Raw genomic sequence first — 20348 nt, 5'->3', positions numbered from 1 at the left:
TTTTGGCTCTGTTTCTCTGGAATATTCTGAGTAATACACCATTGTAGACTGAATTCTAGATGGAGAAATGGTCTAACCAGAGTGACATCTACTATGTTCCCGTGCTGTATGTATATTCAATCTCACTGACGTCTCCCTTGCCTGCTATCAGGGATTCTTGGAGTTCTCAATTAGTAAAAGTTGATGAAGAAAATCAAAACGGTAATTATTCTACAAATAGCTTTTGAAACAAAACTTCTTAGCACCTTTCGTCAGTGATCTGGAATTGGGCAATTTACTTAATTATGATTCATCAAGAAACTTACTTCTGTTTAAAAAAAACAAATTGTTGGGTGCCTGGGTAGCTCAGTTGGTTAAGCGTCTGCCTTCGGCTCAGGTCATAATCCCAGGGTCCTGGGATCGAGTCCTGCATCAGGCTCCCTGCTCAGGGGAGAGTCTGTTTCTCCCTCTACCCCTCAACCCGCCTTGTGCGTGCTCTTTCTCTCTCTCTCTCTCACACTAAAATAAAATCTTTAAAAAATAATTTCAAAAAATTTAAAAAATAAAAAAAATAAATCATTTATCATCCAAGATCATTTATCATCTTTTTAAAAAAAGTCATTTTCAAAACATTCAGAAACATATAAAGAAGAAATGAAAATCCTAATAGAAAATAGGCAAAGGTTATAAATAAGAAACTCACAGAAAAAAGACGGAAAGAGCTCGCTAAAAACATAAAGATGCATAAACTCACTCATAATTATGTAAATACAAATCAAAACACAAAAAGACACCAGCTTGAACCTATCACACTGGCAAAAATTAAAAATCTCCATAATATCAACATGTATAGAAAGAGATACTCACTGTTTTTTAAAAAAAATTTTTTTAAAGATTTATTTATTTATTTTAGAGAGAGAGAGAGAGAAAGAACACAAGTGGGAGGGGTGGAGGTAGAGGGAGAAGCAGACTCCCCACTGAGCTCAGAGCCCAACTTGGGGCTCCATCTCACCACCCTGAGATCATGACCTGAGCCAAAACCAAGAGTCTGATGCTTAACCGACTGAGCCACCCAGGCGCCTCCTCATTCCCTGTTGATGAGATATTCTTTAAGAGGAATAGATGGCACCACCTAGTTTAATTAAAAATTCACAATACCATTTGACACAGCTACTGTCCTGTTAGAAATTGGTCCTACAGATATGCTTACAGAAGCGTGTCAGGATTAGACAGTGCAGCCATATTGGTATTAGCTAAAACCAAAACAACCCCTCACCCCCACCAACAACCTAAATATTTTCCAGAAAGCTAATGCTTACATATACAATGTATGTTTATTTATAAATAATGTAATACTGAACAGGCACTGAAAAGAACGAAGCATACTGAATTTGTTGTTATGAAAACAGACCTAAGATTTGACTCAGTCTATGATGATGTATTAGGCTTCTCAAGAGAAACAGAACCAATAGGAGGTAGACAGATAGAAAATGGGGAGGGGAGGACTGATTTATTATAAACAGACCAAACAAGGTGTCAGTTTATGAAAAATAATCCCATTTGTATACTTAAAAAGAATAAATATACACATACATGAATAAATAAATAGAGGCAGTCATGTAAATCAATAGATGCACAAACTTTTTTCTAGAAGCATACACTGAAAACTATTATTAGGGATTACTTTAGGAAAAGAAAATTAGCTATTGAGTGGTGAAGAGAACATCTATTTTATAACTTTCTTTATAGTATTAATATTTAATTATGCATACAACTTTTATCTTTAAGTGCCAATTTTAAAAGAAAGCGGAGAAAATCCTATCCCTACCTGATTCTTTCAAGTAATGCTTAATAATCGAAGAAACTCCTTGAGGTGCCACAAAGTTACAGTCTCCTTCTTTCATCACCATCCCTTCAATAGGAGAGGTCAGAGGCTTCAAAATGCCAAGAGCTAACAGGTCATCATAAAAACTGAAATAAATCAATATATATGATATAATTATATACCGCAATCAGTTAGCTTAAAAACACTGTATTCTCTTCCAAGAATTCTTAGAGATTATCATTCTAAATAATAACTAGAAATCTTCATATGATCAACTCAATGTATGTTTCGTGTTAATAAAACATAATTCAGTAGAGCACGCGACTCTTGATCTCGGGGTCCTGAGTTCAAGCCCCAGGTGGGGCCTAGAGCGTACTTCAAAAAAATTAATAAACCATAATTCAGGTGAAGAACAGAAACCTTTTGAGAATCCATAAATCTTTTGCTGACATTAGCTGAAGTCCTATTTTCTTGTATCTCTCAAAATTAAAGGTCAGTGAAGATAGAAAGGTATGCAGTCCCCCCATTTTGAATTTGGTGAAGATTGACTAGTTGTCCTCTTCCTCAACACAACACAGTAATTCATATTTAAATTGAGCCCTCAGGATGTAGCATCTCATGTGATCTTCAGGACCACACCAGGCGGTAGGACTCGCTACCTCTTACTCATCAACAATGATAATCTTATTTATATCTTCACTATATTACAAGAAGCAAAGTGTCACCCTGTTAAAACTGGATGATTTCTACCTTTTTACATCCTACAGTCACGAAGAATGATTCCGCCCCGTTCAACTAACTCACCTTTGGTGTTGTTTGGCATAATGAGGTGTGCAGGTGATGTACTGGGCACCCAAGTCAACTGTGCTCTGTGGATTGTAGGGACTCCTGGCTGTAGTCATTCTTCCCCCTTGGATTCATTCACAAGAAACATCTTAGTGCATCAGAATGAAACCTTCTGCAATTCACGCCTCAATTATTCACCGCAGGTTAGGCCAAATGGATTATGGCTGTATTTTTTAAAAAAGGACTTTGTTGTGCTTTTCTGGTTTAGTTTTGGGCTTTGTCCTCTACCAGTGCCAGGAAGTAGTTCACAGAGACAATTTGGTCACTGTGACGTATTTTTAAAGAGGACACATGAAGAGTGCAGCAGTGTTCAGCGCTGTGCCTGGCCTCTGGATTCACACATTTAAACAAAAGGAATGGGTGCATGGATAACATAAAACGAAATAATGCCAAGAAATGTCAGAATGAATCACTCTTGCAATTGGGTTTCCTGAGAAAAAGAGGAGTCTGTAAACTAGATCTTCGTCCTGGTCAAAGGGCACTTTGGGATCCTCCCGATGCGCAGAAGGCAGTGAAGGCATGGCCAGGCCAAGATCAAAGCCCGCTGACCAGCGGTGGTGGCGGGAGGCCCAAGCTGGACAAACTGCCAGAGCTCCTCGCCGGCGCTGAGCGGCCCTGGGGGGGGGGGGCGCTCCTCCCGCTCCTCCTCCCTGACCCCGCGCGGGGCTCCTCCCGCTCCCCGACCCCCCACCCCCACTCCTCCTGCCCAGGGCTCCTCCTGCTCCTCCGGAACTTCATCCGAGCTCCCTCTCCTCCTGCCCTCCTCCTCCTACCCAGGGCTCCTCCCTCCTCCCTAACCCCAAGCAGAGCTCCTCCCGCTCCCCGCCCACACCCCCCCCCCCCCCCCCCCTTGCCTGGGCCTCCTCCCTCCTCCTGCTCCTGACCCCGCGCAGGGATCTTCCCACTCTCCCTGCCCCCCTCCTCCTGCCCGGGGCTCCTCCCTGACCCCGCGCGAGGCTCCTCCCGCTCCCCGCCCACCAACCCCACTCCTCTTGCCTGGGTCTCCTCCCTCCTCCCGCTCCTGACCCCGCGCGGGGATCTTCCCACACCCCCTGCACCCCGCCTTCTCCTGCCCGGGGCTCCTCCCGCTCCTCCCTCCCTGCCCCGCGGGGCTCCTCCCACCGCCCCGCTCCCCGCGCGGCGCCGGGGTCACCGCCCACTCCCGCCCGCCTCGGGCCTTTCCGGGGATCTGGAGGCTCCGGGAACGTGACGGGGCGCGCACCGCGCAGGTAGCCGCCGGGAGGTGTCGGCCGCGGTGGCTGGATTCTCCCACAGACCTTCCGGGGTGGGCCGCCCGCAGGCGCCGGCTTCCTTTTCCCGGTTTCGACCGCCCGACGACCCACCTGAGTCCCCAGCCTCGTCCCACACCGCGAGGTGCACAGGACGGGGCGCCTCCTTCCTGAGCAGCGCTGCGCACAGGCTTCCCGTCAGCCCGGCGCCCACGATGAGCACCCGCGCCATGGCCCGGGGTCTCGCGGCTAGGCCGCGCCCCTCTCTCGGGCTCCGCGCTCCAGGCCCGCCCCGCCGGCGCGCAGCCCCGCCGGTCGACCTGCAGGGGGCAGACGGGAGGCGAGCGGGCCGCGGTTAGGGGGGCGGGCCAGGCCCGGGTGCTCCGGGGACCATTGCCGCCCCTGGCCTCGCCGAGCGGGGCAGGGATGCAGGATGGAGCGTGGGAGCACCGACCCCCACCCCCACCCCGGGCTGGAGCCGCTGCGGGCGTGACACCCCAGTCCGGCAGTGCGCGGGGAGGGCCCGCACTCGCGAGGCTCGGAAGGCCGCTGCTCACCTCCTCCAGAAGCACGTGCGGATGCCGGGGCGGTCCTTCTCAGACCGGCCCCGGGCTCTGTGGCTGTCCTGTAACCCTGAGCCTCAGTTTCTCCATCTGCGAAATGGGGACAGTAACGTCAGCGTGTCAGATTTGTGACGATTACGGTGGTTTGGTTCACGAGAAAACTTGAGATCACTCAGCTCTTCAGTAAATATTTCTAGGTCAGAACACATTCCAAATGCTCTGAGGGATATAAAGATGAGCAAGACAAGGATGCAGGCCATTCTCACTGTTTGGTTTCCCCCCAAGATTGTCCTGGAAATTCTCAGTGAAACACAAAAAGCATTGATAAAGAATTCAGTTAACCCTAGATTGTAGATAAATTATCATCTGGAAGACTAGAGAAACTGGGTAGCTATGAGAAGTGCTAAGAAAGTTGACAATGGTAGCCAATGTAAACATTTAAAAATTAGTTTTACTTTATGTCCCCGTCATGAAGAAATTACCATACATCAAATTGGTGATGGATCAATATTACATATATCTGATAAAAGACAAGAAAATTTAGATGACTTATAGCCTGTAAAAAGACATAAAAATAAAAGATGGAGCTGAACAGAAAAACATTAAATACATAGTTATTTACAACTTGTATGTTACAAAATGCCCAGGACAAAAAATAGTGAGCAAACTGGAGTACAGTTTGATAATATATGTAAAGTCTAAAACTGTGTCCTTTAAATGAGACATACCAAGTCTAGACATTTATCTCGGGGAAATAATATATAGATATACATTAAGATTTACATAAAAATGTACTTACCTCAATGTTATTAGAAACGTTGAAGTCTACAACCAACAGGGGATTTAGTTGATTTGATTATGGCTATCCAAACTTCTTAATGAAGCTACTAAGAAAATATGGCTTTAAAAGTTTAAGGATGTATAGAAAATTACTCATTCTATAATGCTGAAAAACTGGCTACAAAACTAGTAAAATCCCAGAGTTCTGTAAACATACGCAGAGACAAGTACATATGCAGTATAAGAAATTCAAGAGGAAACAGATGTATTTACCTTTTTCTATTAATTTCAAATGTTTTAGAAAGGCCATATATATCTACTAATTTATTTTTTATAAGCAAAATAAAGCTGATATGCTAGACAAAAGAAGTTAATCAATCCCTGCCTTAAAGTTGTTTATAGTCTAAGAGATTTCACAACCACATTCTAAAAATCTCAGAATTGTCTGGAAAGGAGATTTGAGGTAATCTATTTCGACTGCCCCCTGCCACCAGCATTTTACATAATGTAAATATAGACACTAAGTTAAAGTGAGTGTGCGCAAGTTTACACAGTATCTCAAGGATAAGACCAGGGCAGGTCCTCCTGGATTGTTTTGAGTCTGTTCTGCTCATGTCCACCATCTCCTGCTTCCTCATTTCTTGTATAATCAGGCCTAAAACCTCATGGTCATCTTCAATAGCTTCTCTTTTCCCACTCTTGTTAACTATTAGTCCTCTGGTCTTTTTGACCTCTTCTCCTCTGTCTCTTATATTCAATCCCATGCAATTCTACACCAGTAAAATCCAGCTTTACTTTTTTTTTGAGAGAAAGAGAGCATGGGTGGGGAGGGGCAGAGAGGGAGGGAGGGAGAGAGAATCTCAAGCAGACTCCATGCTGAGCTCGGAGTCCAACTCAGGGCTCAGTTTCATGACCCTGAGATTGTGACCTGAGCTGAAATCAAGAGTGGGACGCTTAACCGACTGAGCCGCCGAGGTGCCCCAGGCAGTCATTACTTCTTAACTGGATTATTAGAATGACTTTCTACAGCCTCCCCATTCCTAATCTGTGTTCTCCACTGAGCTTCTGGATCGGTCAGTACTGCTCTCAGAAAACTTGCAGTGGCTCTCAGTTTCATACAGAACCAAGTTCAACTGCTTGGCATAAAAAGTGTTCAGTGATATTTCCCCAACCTATGTTTATATCTTATCTTGGTAATCTTCATATGTCCTGTGCTATAGCTAAATAGAATTATCGTATGTTCCCCAAACATATGCTCAGATTTTCCACTTACCTGTGAAAGCAGTAAGCCTTTGCTTATGTGGTTCTTCAGTACAGAGCATACTTTTTTTGACTTGTGTTTCCAGTAATTGTTCATTTGCATTAATTCTTCACTCTTTTCCTGTTCTGGTGTGATCAACAATATGTTCTTTAAAAAGTTATATAGAATTTGGGATTGTTATGACCACTGACTAGAGGTAGCCATGGTGGCTTGTGATTTCTCATTAGTCTTTAGGGACTGGTATAGCCACCCACCTTAGCCCCCAGCCCCAACCTCCAGAGTAGGTTATATTAGTCCAGAGCTATAACTGTAGGGTTGTAAGTCAATGGTTGGCTGCTGGTACTAGTGTATCTTTCTGAGAAATTTGAGAATTATTAGACAACTAAAGAAAGTAGGATTACAAAATAGCTAGAACAGGTGTGTTTATATTTACTCTTCCTAGTCACCTTGACCTTTTCTCTTCGTTCTTTTTCCTGATCTTTGCAAGGCTGACTATTTCTGCTCATTTAAGTCCCTCTTAAAAGTTATCTAAAGGAAGCCTTCTGTAACCTTTGACTTAAAACAACCACCCTGTGACTCTATTCCACTAACCTATTTAATTTTCTTCGTGTCACTTAATCACTTTTAGAAGTTATCTTGCTTTTTGCCTATTTATTTATTGTTTACTTAATAGAATTTAAGCACCAAGAGGGCAGAAACATTGTCATAGTCAATATAGTATCCATGGCAACTAGAAGCAAAGTTGGAATTCTCAGAAACAGAGCTCACTGTTTGCCTAGAAGGTATACAAACCTTTCAAGGATAATGCTTAAACTAAGATAGGCCAAATGGTAATTCAGTGGGGCAGTTTCAGTATTGAAAATACTTTCTCAGAGAGTGCTTTTTTATGGTATAATATGACTGTAATAATATAAAAATATCATGCGAGTTAGCAAAGGATGTCTATTTGTGTGATGCACGGCTCTGTCTGTTCTCACTAACTGTGTTATTGATAACTTCAATAATCATTGATGGCAAATCTAACAGTTTTTAGATGGCATAAAATCAAGATGAACAGCTTCATTGGGTTATTTTAAGATCAGGAGTTTAAGAGATTTCAATAGAAGTCACTGAAACAAATTTAACAACAACAACAAAAAAAGGTGGACAATGTTATTCGAAGTCTTACCCTTGTATCTAGAAAATAATTTTACAGAATCAGGGAAAGAGAGCTTAGAATTGTACTTGGCCTGGGTGCCTGGGTGGCTCAGTTGGTTAAACGTTTGACTCGATCTCAGCTCAGGTCTTGAATTCACGGTTGTGAGTTCAAGCCCCATGTGGAGCCTACTTAAGAAAAAAAATTATACTTGGCCTTAAGTTCATTATGAGTTAACAGTGTAATAGTGCTGTCAAGACAAAAAGTAAATATAAACCTAAGCTATGATAAATGAGTTACAGTGTGCAGAACAAGAGAGGTGATAGTCCCACACTATTTAGACTGGTCAGATCACATTTAGAATACTAGGTTCAGTGCTGGACCCCAGATTTTAAGAGGATCATTCAGAAAAGGGTACCATTCCAAAGAAAAATGTCCAGGATGATAAGTGAACTTGAAATTATCTTACTTGAATAGGTAAGAAGGATAGAGATTTCTAGCCTGAAGAAAACTTCAGGAAAACATGAAAGCCATCTTCAAATATGTAAAAGACCTTAGGAGAGAAAAATAATGGGATACATCAGTATACTAAAATCAGTTGATGGGAATTATAAAGTAGATTCTGGCTTAACTCAAAGAAGATATTTAAAGAATAATTTTAAGTAGATACATCTAAAAATGGAACACATTTCCTCATGAAGTAGCTCTCCAACTGGGACGCCTTCAAACAAAACCTTGATGAGCACAATGGGGGATATTGCAAAAGGAATTGAAGTACTGGATAGGAGAGTAGTCCTCAAATGGAATATGTATAAGTAAATGAAGATGTTCTAAATGGTAGACAGTTATAATTTTAAGGAAGTCAATTTCCACATTCTCAACTGCTGAAAGTACTTTTTACTAATATGCAAAAGCCTTTGTGGTCAAGCAGATTCTCCTTTCCTACCTTTCCTTTCACAATTGCTCTTTACTAGCTTTATAAAAGAAATCTCAAGATTTACCACCACTGTGAAACATTAGAGTATTCTGAATTTAACTATATATTTACCTTACCAGTTTTATAGTTTCACATAATTTCCTGTTACTTATCATCCTTTCATTTTAGCTTAAAGAAGTCCCTTTAATGTTTATTATAAGGCTCACCTAGTACTGGTGATAAACTCCTTCAGCTTTTACTTGTCTGAAAAACTATCTTCCCTTCAATTTTGAAGGGCAACTTTGCTGGGTTGAATATTCTTGGTTGGCAGGGGTTTTTTTTCCCTTCCTTCCTTCCTTCCTTCCTTCCTTCCTTCCTTCCTTCCGTCCTCCCTTCCTTCCTTCCTTCCTTCCGTCCTCCCTTCCTTCCTTCCTTCCCTCCCTCCCTCCTCCCTCCCTCCCTTCCCTCCCTCCCTTCCTTCCTTCCTTTCGGCACTTTGAATATATATGTATCATGCCACTCTCTTCTGACTTGCAAAGTCTCTGATGAAAAATTTGCTGATAGTCTTATGGGGGTTCCATGTGGATAGCAAGTTCTTTTTCTTACTGTTTTAGATTCTCTCCTTGTCTTCAACTTCTGACAATTCAATTATAATGTGCTCGGTATGGTCTTTTGGGATTCATCTCTTTTGGAACTTTCTTGGCTTCCTGGATCTGAATGCCTGTTTCTTTCCCTAGATTAGGTATGTTTACAGCTGTTATTATTATTGTTGTTATTATTATTGCTATTCTTACTATTTTAATAAGCTTTCTGCCCATTTCTCTCTTCTTCTGGGGCCTATATAATGTGTGTATATTGGTCCACTTGTTGGTGTCCCATAAACCCTTAAACTATCTTCATCTTTTTCATTCTTTTTTCTTTTTCTCCTCTGATTAAATGAATTCTACCGCCCTGTCTTCGCTAATCTTTCCTTCCACTTGATCTAGCCTGCTATTGAAACTCTCTCTTGAGTTTTTCAGCTAAGTTCTGTGATTTCTTTTTGGTACTTTTAATACTTTCTGTCTCTTTGTTGAGATTCTCACTTTGTTCATGCATTGTTCTCCTGATCTTGGGGAGCATCTTTATGACTGTTATTTTGAACTCTCTATCAGGTTAGTTACTTATTTATCCTCATTTCATTAAGATCTGTTTCTGGAGTTTTATCTTGTTCTTTGGTTTGGAACATATTCCTGTGTTTTTCATTTTCCTTGACTTGCCTTATGGGTTTCTGTGCATTTGATGAAAGAGCTACCTCTCTTAGTCTTGGCAGAGTGGTCTCATTATAGGAGATGAACCTCATCAATAATCCCAGCCTATACTCCTGAATATCCTTTGTGATCACCCAAGCCACCTTATTTGTTCTTAGTGGCTCCCAGTAATTGAGGCCATGCCAAAACCATCAGTGTCCTAAAGAGAAGGATCACAGTGTCCAGATGCAAGCTAGACCATCAGACAGCAACATGGAAAGTAAGTATTTAGGCCCCTTCCAGGGAGAAACTGGTGGATGGGCATTTTTGCTTGCTTCCTCTGCACTGGGCCTGGCTGTGTAGCAGAGGAGAGGGTTGCTCATGAGCCCATTAAGAACTTCTTCTTTGTTTGCTACAGCTCTGTGGAATTTTTTAATGTGAGCCCCATTTGTTATCAGAGCCAAGCAATCCAGGGGCCTGTCCCTCAAGAGGCAACCACAAAAGCTGGGGTGCTAGATATGTGTACTGAACTGGCAACTTGGAGCGGGCTAGAGAGAAAGGGAGGTGTCCATAGGCTTCCATGATCTCTGGGAAGCATGGCAGTCAGCCCCTAGATGTGTGCTTAATTAGAAGCTTGATCCTCAGGCAGCATCTTTTAAAGTATGCAAATAGACATTTTTTAGTGAAAAACTGAGAAATGGGCATTTTTGCCTACTCCCTCTGTACTGAGCCCTGGGATGATAGATGTGGCAAGTGCTCACATCTACTAAAAGCTGCTCCTTTGTTTATCATAGTCTTGTGGGTCTTGAGGATGCAAGCCCCACTGGCTTTCAGACTTAAGTGTTTCAGGGGCCCATCCCTTGGGTGTGTGACATAAAAGTTGGGGCCCTAGATGTGGTGTTCAAATCCTATAATCCTCAGGGAGAAGCTGGGAGTTTGGGGATCCCTCCCTATGGTATGGTGTTGTGCAAAGTGTGTCTCAGCCTTTCCCACCAGTTTTGATGTGGGTACTTTCTCATTTGCCCAATGTATAGTTATTGCTCAGCTAGTTTCTGGATTTCTTTCAGAAAGAATTGTTCCATGTGTAGCTGTTCATTCAGTGTGTCCATGGGAGGAGGGGCATTTAGGAGCGTCCTCTGTTGTCATCTTTAAAGATTGCCCAAGTCACTACTGATATGTAACCCAAGATTTCATAAATGTTATCTCCTTTATTGGCTTATTATTTATGCTTCTTAAAACATTTTTGGTGGTCTCCCTAGGGTCTACAATATACATTTTAAGATAATCTTAGCCCATCTTCAAATAATGTTATATTTTCTATCATACGGCTTGAGTAAAAAATTGAAAACTTGTTCATGTTTTCCATAGGGATGAGTCTTCAAAACCTAGTAATACTTTTAAGACTATATTTGAACTGCTTTACACCAGTCATAGACTATATATTTACAACTCACTGCTGTTACTGCAGTAACTGCCAGGCAGAAGAACAGAAATCTATTTCAGGTTTTTAAGAGAACTGGAATCATGTCTTAGTAATTTTAATTTTTTTTAAACTGAAGTCAGTGGGAAACTACTACTAACAACCATTGTAGATGTGCTCTCATATTTGTGAATGTTATTTAGAATAGCATATGGGAAAGTAGCTTAAAAAATGATAGGAGGCTGGGTTTGATATTGCACTGAAGTTGAATGTTCTCATTTTATTTTTTCTTCTAGAACAATATTCCTTTTTTGGCTCCCTTATGACTCTATTGCTAGAAGGAACACCATCTATGATTGACTACTTTGAAGACACACACATTAGGCACCTAAAATCAACAAGAACAGAGAGGTATGGTTATAATGTTTTTCATTGTTGTAGGGTGTGTCTAGAGTCAAGCTAATCATTTTAATGTCGGAAGCTGAAGAAAAATAACCCTCAAATCAGCTTTTAGGAAATTATATTTGGTTATAGATGGGTGTTATTAATAATGCAGATTTTTGGTACCTTCATATTTTGTTTAAGTACTTTTGCTAACTGGGTGATAATCTTTAAAAATGATTATTTAAAATTTTGGTTGCCTTGAATTTTAGTGTTCTTGTAGAAAACTCAATTTTCCATTCTACTTTCATCTTTAATATCTTATAAAAGTTTGCCCTAAACAGAGCAAAGCACCAGTGATTGGTCCATGGAATAATATTTCACCAGGCAGCCAGCATGGATGGAAAATTATGGTGAGTGACTTAAGCTGATGTAATAATGATATCTGCTGTGTTAGGTACAAGGTTTGCAGGTAAAAGTAACATTTTATTTTAGTAGGAATGGCTAATTCTATAATATCTGTGTGACTTTAATAGTGACCCATTATATTCAGATTATCATTTCAACATACAACTATTATAAAATTATTGAGATATTTTACATTTTTTTGTATTTAGTCTTTAAAATCCAGTGTGTAATTTACTCCTATAAAAACATGTCAATTTGAGAGCTAAATTTTTTATCAGACATACTTGATCAGACATAGGGGCACCTCGGTGGCTCAGTCGGTTAGGCGTCTGCCTTCGGCTTGGGTCATGATCCCAGGGTCTCAGGACAGAGCCTCACATCAGGCTCCCTGCTCAGCAGGGAGCCTGCTTATCCCTCTGCCTCTACCATTCTGCCCCACCCCCCACCCCCCAGCTTATGCTCTCTGGCTCTCTCTATCTCTCTGTCAAGTAAATGGAGAAAATCTTTAAAAAATAAAAAATAAAATAAAATAAATTTTATGCTTAAAAGAGTGGTTTCACATATCCAAGGTGTCCAAACATATTTCAAAGTTGTTCAATAACTAAATTGACTACAAATAAATTATTTTCCTTGCATATTTGCATCTAGACAGTTTAAAACAATTTTTTAGGAGAGTTAATTTGGCTTTGAAATGGTATACCAATTTGAAAGCTACATCGGTCCAAAGTTAAGCTAATTTGAAAGCTCATGTTAATTAGTCTTATTCATATCAAATTCAAATTAGAGTTTAAAAGAAACTTTAAATTTGTCAGTATCACACAAAGTGTTCTTCCAATTTTTTGTTAGTTTTTGTAGATAATTTATATAATGCTATTAGTTAGAAATAAATCCACATATTGATTCATGTTATAAAAATGTGAAATCATTATTATTGATTGCATTATAGAAAGTTTCCACTTACACATAATTTGTAGTACATTAATAAGGTAATAAATGAGCTTTTTTTTTTTCCAGCGTATGGATGAGAAAAGGTTAAGTCACACTGCCATCATTTTTTTTTTCTTTGATTACTGGGTATTTGGTAATATTGCTTTTGTTTTAGAGCAGTGTTGAATTAGAGTTGGCGGTACACTAAATCTTTTAAAAATCATCCATGACTCGATGAATGACCTCTGGCAAAGAACACAAGACTCATTTTTTTTTCTATTTCTTTCAAGAGTTCCATAAGCTGATCATCAGTCTTAGCATTTGCATATACATATTGAGTGATTTTGACAACTGTATCCATGACACTTTTTATAAAGTCTGCTTCAGAAAACTAAGCACACATACTTTTCAATATGTATTACACAGTGGAATGAAACAATAAGAGAAATACTACTCTCTTGGGTTAAAAATTCCAATGAAAAGAACCAAGTTGAAGGTTTCACACTTACTGATTTCAAAACTTACTACAAAGCTTCAATAATGTAAACAGTGTGTTACTGGCATAAATACTGACACATACCAATGGAATAGAATAGAGAGCCAGAAATAAACCCTGCATATATGGTGGAATGATTCTCAACAAGAATGCCAAGACCCTTCACTGGGAAGAGGACAGTCTTTTCAACAAAAAGTGCTGAGATAACTGGATATCTGTGTGCAAAATAATGAAGTTGGACCTTTACCTTATACCATGTACAAAAGTTAAATCAGATTGTATCAAAGACTGAAATATAAGAACTAAAATTATAAAATTCTTAAATGAAACCATAGGGAAAAACTTCATGACATTGGATTTAGCAATGCTTTCCTATATATGATACCAAAAAGCATAGACAACAAAAGAAAAAATAGCTAAGTTGGATTTCATCAAATTTTTCAAGTTTTTGTGCATCAAATAATACCATCAACACAGTGAAAAGGCAACCAATGGGATGGGAAAACATATTTGTAAATCATCTATCAGAAAGCAGATTGGTATCTAAAATATGTAAAGAACTCTCAAAATTCACAGCAAAAAATAAAAACAAGCACCCTGAATTGGATGTGGAGAAATGTGAACACTTTGCATTGCTGGTGCATATGTAAAATGGTATAGCCACTGTGGAAAGGGCTATGGCAATTCCTCAAAAAACATAGAATTACCATATGTAATGGATTGAATGTTTGTGACCACCCCCCCCCCCCAGATTCACACATTAAAGCCGTAACCTGTAATGTGATAGTATTTGGAGATGGGGCCTTTGGAGGGTAATTAGAGTCATTAGGTTGGGTCATGAAGGTGAGGCCTTCTGTATAGGATTAGTGGCCTTTTAAGAAGGATAGAGCCATTTCTCTCCGCTCCCTGAGGACATAGTGAGAATGTGGTTGTCTGCAAGTCAAGAAGAAAGCTCTCACCAGAAACTTATACTGCTAGGCTGATCTTGGACTTCCAGCCCCCAGGGCTGTGAGAAAATCAATGTTTGACAAAAAGGCAACCTACTGAGTGGGAGAAGATATTTGCAAATGAGATATGTGATAAGAGGTTAATATCCAAAATATATAAAGAATTTATATAACTCAACACACAAAAAACAAACAATATGATTTAAAGATGGTTAAAGGATCTGAATAGATATTTTTCCAAAGAAGACATCCACATGGCCAAGAGGCACATGAAAAGATCCTCAACATCACTCATGATCAGGGAAAGGCAAATCAAAACCATAATGAGATATCATCTCATACCGATCAGGATGGCTAAAATAAAAAAGACAAGAAGTAACAAGTGTTGGTGGGGATGTGGAGAAAAAGGAACCTTCTTACACTATAGGTGGGAATGCAAACTGGTGCAGCCACTGTGGAAAACAATATGGAGGTTCCTCAAAAAATTAAAAATAGAAATACAGCATGGCCCAGTAATTCCACTACTGGGTATTTACTCAAAGAAAATGAAAACACTAATTTGAAAAGATATATGCACCCCTATGTTTGTGGCAGCATTATTTACAACAAGATATGGAAGCAACCTGAGTTCACTGATAGATAAATGGATAAAGAAGATGCAGTGTATATATATATATACAATAATATACAAATAATATATATATATATACAATAATATATATATATATATTATTATGCAGCCATAAAGAAGGATGAGATCTTGCCATTTGCAACAACGTGGATGGACCTAGAGGGTATTATGCTAAGTGAAATAAGTCAGACTGAGAAATAAAAAACCAATATTATTTCATTCATATGTGGAATCTAAAAAACAAAACAAATAAATAAACTAAACTAAGCAGAATCTGACCTCTAAATACAGAGAACAAACTGATAGGTTGCCAGAGAGAAGTGGGTGGGAGAATGGACAAAATGGGTGAAGGGGACTGGTGGATACAAGCTTCCAGTTATGGAATGAATAAGTCATGGGAGTGAAAGGCACAGCGTAGGGAATATAGTCAATGGTATTGTAATAGTATATGGTAGGTACACTTGTGGTGAACAGAACAGAACATATAGAGATGTTGAATCACTGTATTGTACACCTGAAAGTAATGTAACATTGTGTGTCAACTATAGTCAAATAATTTTTTAATTCTGCACCTATCATATGATCATATGATTTTTCTCCTATTTCTATTAAAATGATAGATCATATTAGCTGATTTTCTAATGTTGAGCTTTTACATTGCAGGAAGACAACTTCATTTGGTCATAATGTTTTTATTAGTGGACTAATAAATTCCCATTATTTTATTTAGAATACTTTAATTCAATCGTCATAATGAGACTGACTGGTAGTGTTTTTTGTGGGGTTTTTTGTTGTTGTTGTTATTGTGCAAATTCTGTCAGGTTTTGGGATTAATTTACTCTATAGAAAGAATTTGGAAGATGTATATTTTAAACCATGCTCTGGAATAGTTCAAATACTATTAGGATTAACTGATCTTTAAAATTTTACTAAATTTCTATGTGAAACTGAAAGAAAGAGAGAGAGAAAGGAAGGGGGAAGGAAGGAAGGAAGGAAGGAAGGAAGGAAGGAAGGAAGGAAGGAAGGAAGGAAGGAAGGAAAGAAAGAAAGAAAGAAGGAAGTAAATGATGTTTAAGCTGTACACATTCCGGTATTTTGTTATGGCAGCCCAAGTTGACTAATATATCATATGATCCAATCCCGCTTCTGGGTATATACTCAAAAGACGCGAAAGCAGGGATTCAAACAGATATGTGTACACCCATGATCATAGCTGCATTATTCACAATAGTCAAAAGATGGAAATAACCCAAGTGTTCATCAACACAAGAATAAACAAAATGTGGTATATACATGCAATGCAATATTATCCAGCCTCAAAAAGAATGGAAGTTTTTACACATGGTACAATGTGGATGAATCTTGAAAACATACTAATTGAAATAAGCCCATCACAGAAGGGCAAATATATATAATTTCATTTATGTGAGGTTCCTAGAGTAGTCACATTTATAGAGAGACAGAAAGTGGAATGATGGTTACCAGGGGCCTGAGGGAGAGAAGAATGTGGAGTTAGCATTGAATGGATACAGTTTCATTCGGGGACAATGAAAAAGGTCTAGAGACTGATGGCAGCGAAGGATATACACCAACACGAGTGTACTTAATACCACAGAACTGTACCCTTAAAAATGGTTAAAATGGTAAATTCGATGTTATGTATACCTTATCCCAATAAAACCACAACAAAACAACACAAAATAACAAATGTTGGGGAGGATGTGGAGAAATTGGAACCCCTGTGCACTGTTGATGGGAATGCAATGTGGTACAGCCACTGTGGAAAACAGTAAGGCAGTGCCTCAGAAAGTTAAAAATAGAACTACCCTATTATCAGTAATTCCACTTCTGGGTATATATATAAAAGAATTGAAAGCAGGCAATTCCCATATCGATTAATGCGTTGGATATGATAATTTTCATGAGTTCATTTTGTTTGAAAAAGAATCATGATATATCTTTTTTTAAAAATATACTTTAACAAATAAGACTATTTTGTTCTCACGAATCATCAACACAATGCAACTTCTTTAAAGACTGTCTTGTAAGCATTAGGTTTATGAACTATGAGAACAGGGGGGCGCCTGGGTGGCTCAGTCGGTTAAGTGGCTGCCTTCGGCTCAGGTCATGATCCCAGGGTACTGGGATCGAGCCCCACATCGGGCTCCCTGCCCAGCGGAGAGCCTGCTTCTCCCCTCCCTCTCCCTCTTCACCCCTCCCCCTGCTCATGCTCTCTCTCACTATCTCTCTCTCTCTCTCAAATAAAATCTTAAAAAAAAAAAAATTGAAATCAGGGACTCAAACAGATATTTGTACACCTATGTTCATAGCCTATGCTCAATAGCCAATACATGGAAGTAACCTATATGTCCGTTGACAGATAAGCAGATAAAATATGGTATGCACACATAATGGAATATTATTCTGCCTTAAAAACGAAGGAAGTTCTGGCAGAGGCTACAATATGGAGGAAACTTAAAGACATTTATGCTAAGTGAAATGAGCCAGTCACAAGAAGACAAATACTGTATAATGCCACTTACATGAGGTAAATGGAATAATGAAACTCAGAGGACAGAAAGAATGGGAGTTGCCAGGGGCTGGGATCAGGGAGGAATGGGGAGTTGTTCAACGGTTATGAAAAATTTCTGGAGATTGGTTGCCAAACAATGTCAATATACTTGACACTATTGAACTATACACCTTAAAATGATTATCATGGTAAATTTCATTATGTGTATTTCTTTACCACAATTAAAAATTTGTTAAAAAAATACATGTGATAGAACTGCCAATAAATTTTGGAAAACTAAAAATACGAGAGAATTCTAATAAATCTGGATTTCTGAAACAAGATGCTGGAGCACTATTCATTGTGATAGAAATGAATATTTTTCATATCTAGCTGAAATTATTTAAGAGATGTAAAAGATTTTTAAAATATTTGCACTATGAGCTTCATTATTTACAACTCTCAAATTGATATTTCTTTGTAAAGCTGGAAATCCAACACAAAATTATCCAAAATATTAACTGTACTGCCTATAACATTGCAAACTCATCTAAAAGTAAAGAAAAGTACATGAAACCTTCAAATTTTGAATCAATCGATTTTTATATTCTTAGGAAGTTTGGGTATTGTACAGGCAATGGTTTGGTGCCTTAATTGAAGATCTTTCTTCAACTTGTAAAATATCATTTTTAGGCTTTCCCTCATAATTTAGTAACAAAATTTCCCCAACTGTAATAATTTTTGTTTAGCATTTCACCATCTAAAAACGGTTTTCTTTTCTTGTGCAAGAATCCAAGGCATTTTACAGAAGTCTAAATTTACAAGCTCAGATTCTGTTAAAAATCCTTTAGAAATGTTTTTTCGTCATTAAGTTCTGATGTCAGACAATTTTACTGATTCTTTTTTGACTTTTGTGTAGAAACTCTTTATCAAAAAAAAAACTCTTTATTAAATTCACTATATATTTGCTGAAAATGTCTCTTAACGTTGTTTACGATCTTTAATATTTCTTTATTAGAAGGAAAAATAACTTTAGATTTTGCTCTGCGGTGGCAAATGATAATTGCCATCCATTTTGAAAGTGGAGACATACTCTTTTGTCTTATTTTTCCCTTTACTGATCTGGTGTAATACTGGCTCCTGCACCTCCACTCAATTTTGCATCACTACTATGCCGTCATTTAACTTAAAAAATTATCTATACTTAAGTTGTAAGCTAACAAATAATTAACCGAAATAAGTATTTTAATTTAAATACCAACTATGATTTATATGGGTACTACTGTAATTCATGCTGTCTGCATAAAATGCCCAAACATATTACTATGTTACATCAGTGAATAAAAGAAATAATTACTCAACCTAAATAAAATCTGCTGACATTGACTAGACAGGTGACGTATTTTCACACAATATTGGAAAAAATCACATATGCCCCATATGTGAAATATAACAGCACAGCAATATCTTACATAATGCAACAATTCAAGTGACATACAATCTTACCAAAACAATGAAGTTGTGTTTAGGGGAAAGGTATTTTTTTACACTGTCTTAGTTTATAAATCAAAAATAATTTAAATGAAATTCAAATTTCAGTTCCTCAGTAGCTACACTTCAAGGGCTCAGAAGCCTTATACTGAAAAGCACTGATGTAGATTTCAGTGAACTTTTTCACTAGTTGCTTTATACAATTGGTAAATCACTGTAAACACAAAGTTAATAATTTCATTCAGTTGTAGGGCGCCTGGGTGGCTCAGTCATTGGGCGTCTGCCTTCGGCTCAGGTCATGGTCCCAGGGTCCTGGGATCGAGCCCCACATCGGACTCCCTGCTCAGCGGGAAGCCTGCTTCTCCCTCTCCAACTCCCCCTGCTTGTGTTCCCTCTCTCGCTGTGTATCTCTCTGTCAAATAAATAAGAAAATCTTTAAAAAAAAAAAATTTCATTCAGTTGAAACATTTCCCATTGGTGGTTGTTAGAGTATCAGCAACCATATGCCACAGGCTCATCCTTCTCCTGTACTTTATCAGGGTAAAAATACCAAAATTTGGGGAAGTAAGGATAAAAATTGGGTGACCATAAGTCCTACTTGCCTAGGGCAGTCCAGTTATGCCTGTTTCCCAGGTTAATTATTTCCAAGTTAATTATTAATGTCATTTCATTTTCAAAAATTTCTCATTTTGGATGATAAATACTGCACATGTTCCAGACATAATGCAAAGTACTTCAAAATCTCTGCTAGGCAACAAGCACTGTCTATTCAGTAAGCTTCAAAATCCAGTTAATACAGATAGTTTCCACGAAACTATTTGAGACAGCCCATGAGGACAGAGAACCAAGTAGCCTTGCTACCTGATAGCGCTTTGCCAAGAACACATCCGAAGAGGAATATCTAGATCGTGACTACACATGTTATCAATGTTTTACCTAAGCACATTAGCAAATTTCTCTCTCTTCTTTGGTAGAAAACCTTGGTAATAATGTTTTAAAATTTGCTTCTTGCCTTCACTAAAGAGCACAGATATTATACCAAGTATAATACAAACCTAGACCAAAAGGGGAGAAGTCCAGTTTCCATAAATTAAAGCTTTCGATTAGAAAGTACATTTTAAAAAATAAATGTAGTTTAAAACTTGCAAATCTAGATACTTGGTAGCAAGTTGTTAAATTATTTCACTGAAGGGGCGCCTGGGTGGCTCAGTTGGTTAAGCGACTGCCTTCGGCTCAGGTCATGATCTCAGGGTCCTGGGATCGAGCCCCGCATCGGGCTCCCTGCTCGGCGGGAAGCCTGCTTCTCCCTCTCCCTCTCCCCCTGCTTGTGTTCCCTCTCTCGCTGTGTCTCTGTCAAATAAATAAAAAAAAAATC

At 38.9% G+C, this 20348-nt stretch overlaps 1 protein-coding gene across 4 annotated transcripts in view; it reads right to left on the bottom strand.

The window, feature by feature from the left end:
• The window catches only part of RNLS (renalase, FAD dependent amine oxidase), a 268188-nt gene extending 264009 nt beyond the window's left edge, over positions 1–4179 (bottom strand). For all 4 annotated transcript variants that reach the window (XM_032430322.1, XM_032430324.1, XM_032430325.1 and 1 more), the window contains exons 1-3: positions 3994–4179; positions 2609–2714; positions 1808–1950 (exon numbers count right to left, since the gene is read on the bottom strand). In XM_032430322.1, the coding sequence (XP_032286213.1) occupies positions 1808–1950; positions 2609–2714; positions 3994–4111 (367 nt within the window). In that variant the 5' untranslated portion in view covers positions 4112–4179. The remainder of the gene's footprint in view (positions 1–1807; positions 1951–2608; positions 2715–3993) is intronic.
• Positions 4180–20348: the final 16169 nt, after the last annotated feature.

The sequence above is a fragment of the Phoca vitulina genome, unplaced genomic scaffold, assembly GCF_004348235.1.
Source record: "Phoca vitulina isolate PV1807 unplaced genomic scaffold, GSC_HSeal_1.0 scaffold43, whole genome shotgun sequence".
NCBI lineage: Eukaryota > Metazoa > Chordata > Mammalia > Carnivora > Phocidae > Phoca > Phoca vitulina.
Note: the sequence above shows the minus strand (reverse complement) of the source record. Positions and strands in the feature narration are given on the sequence as shown.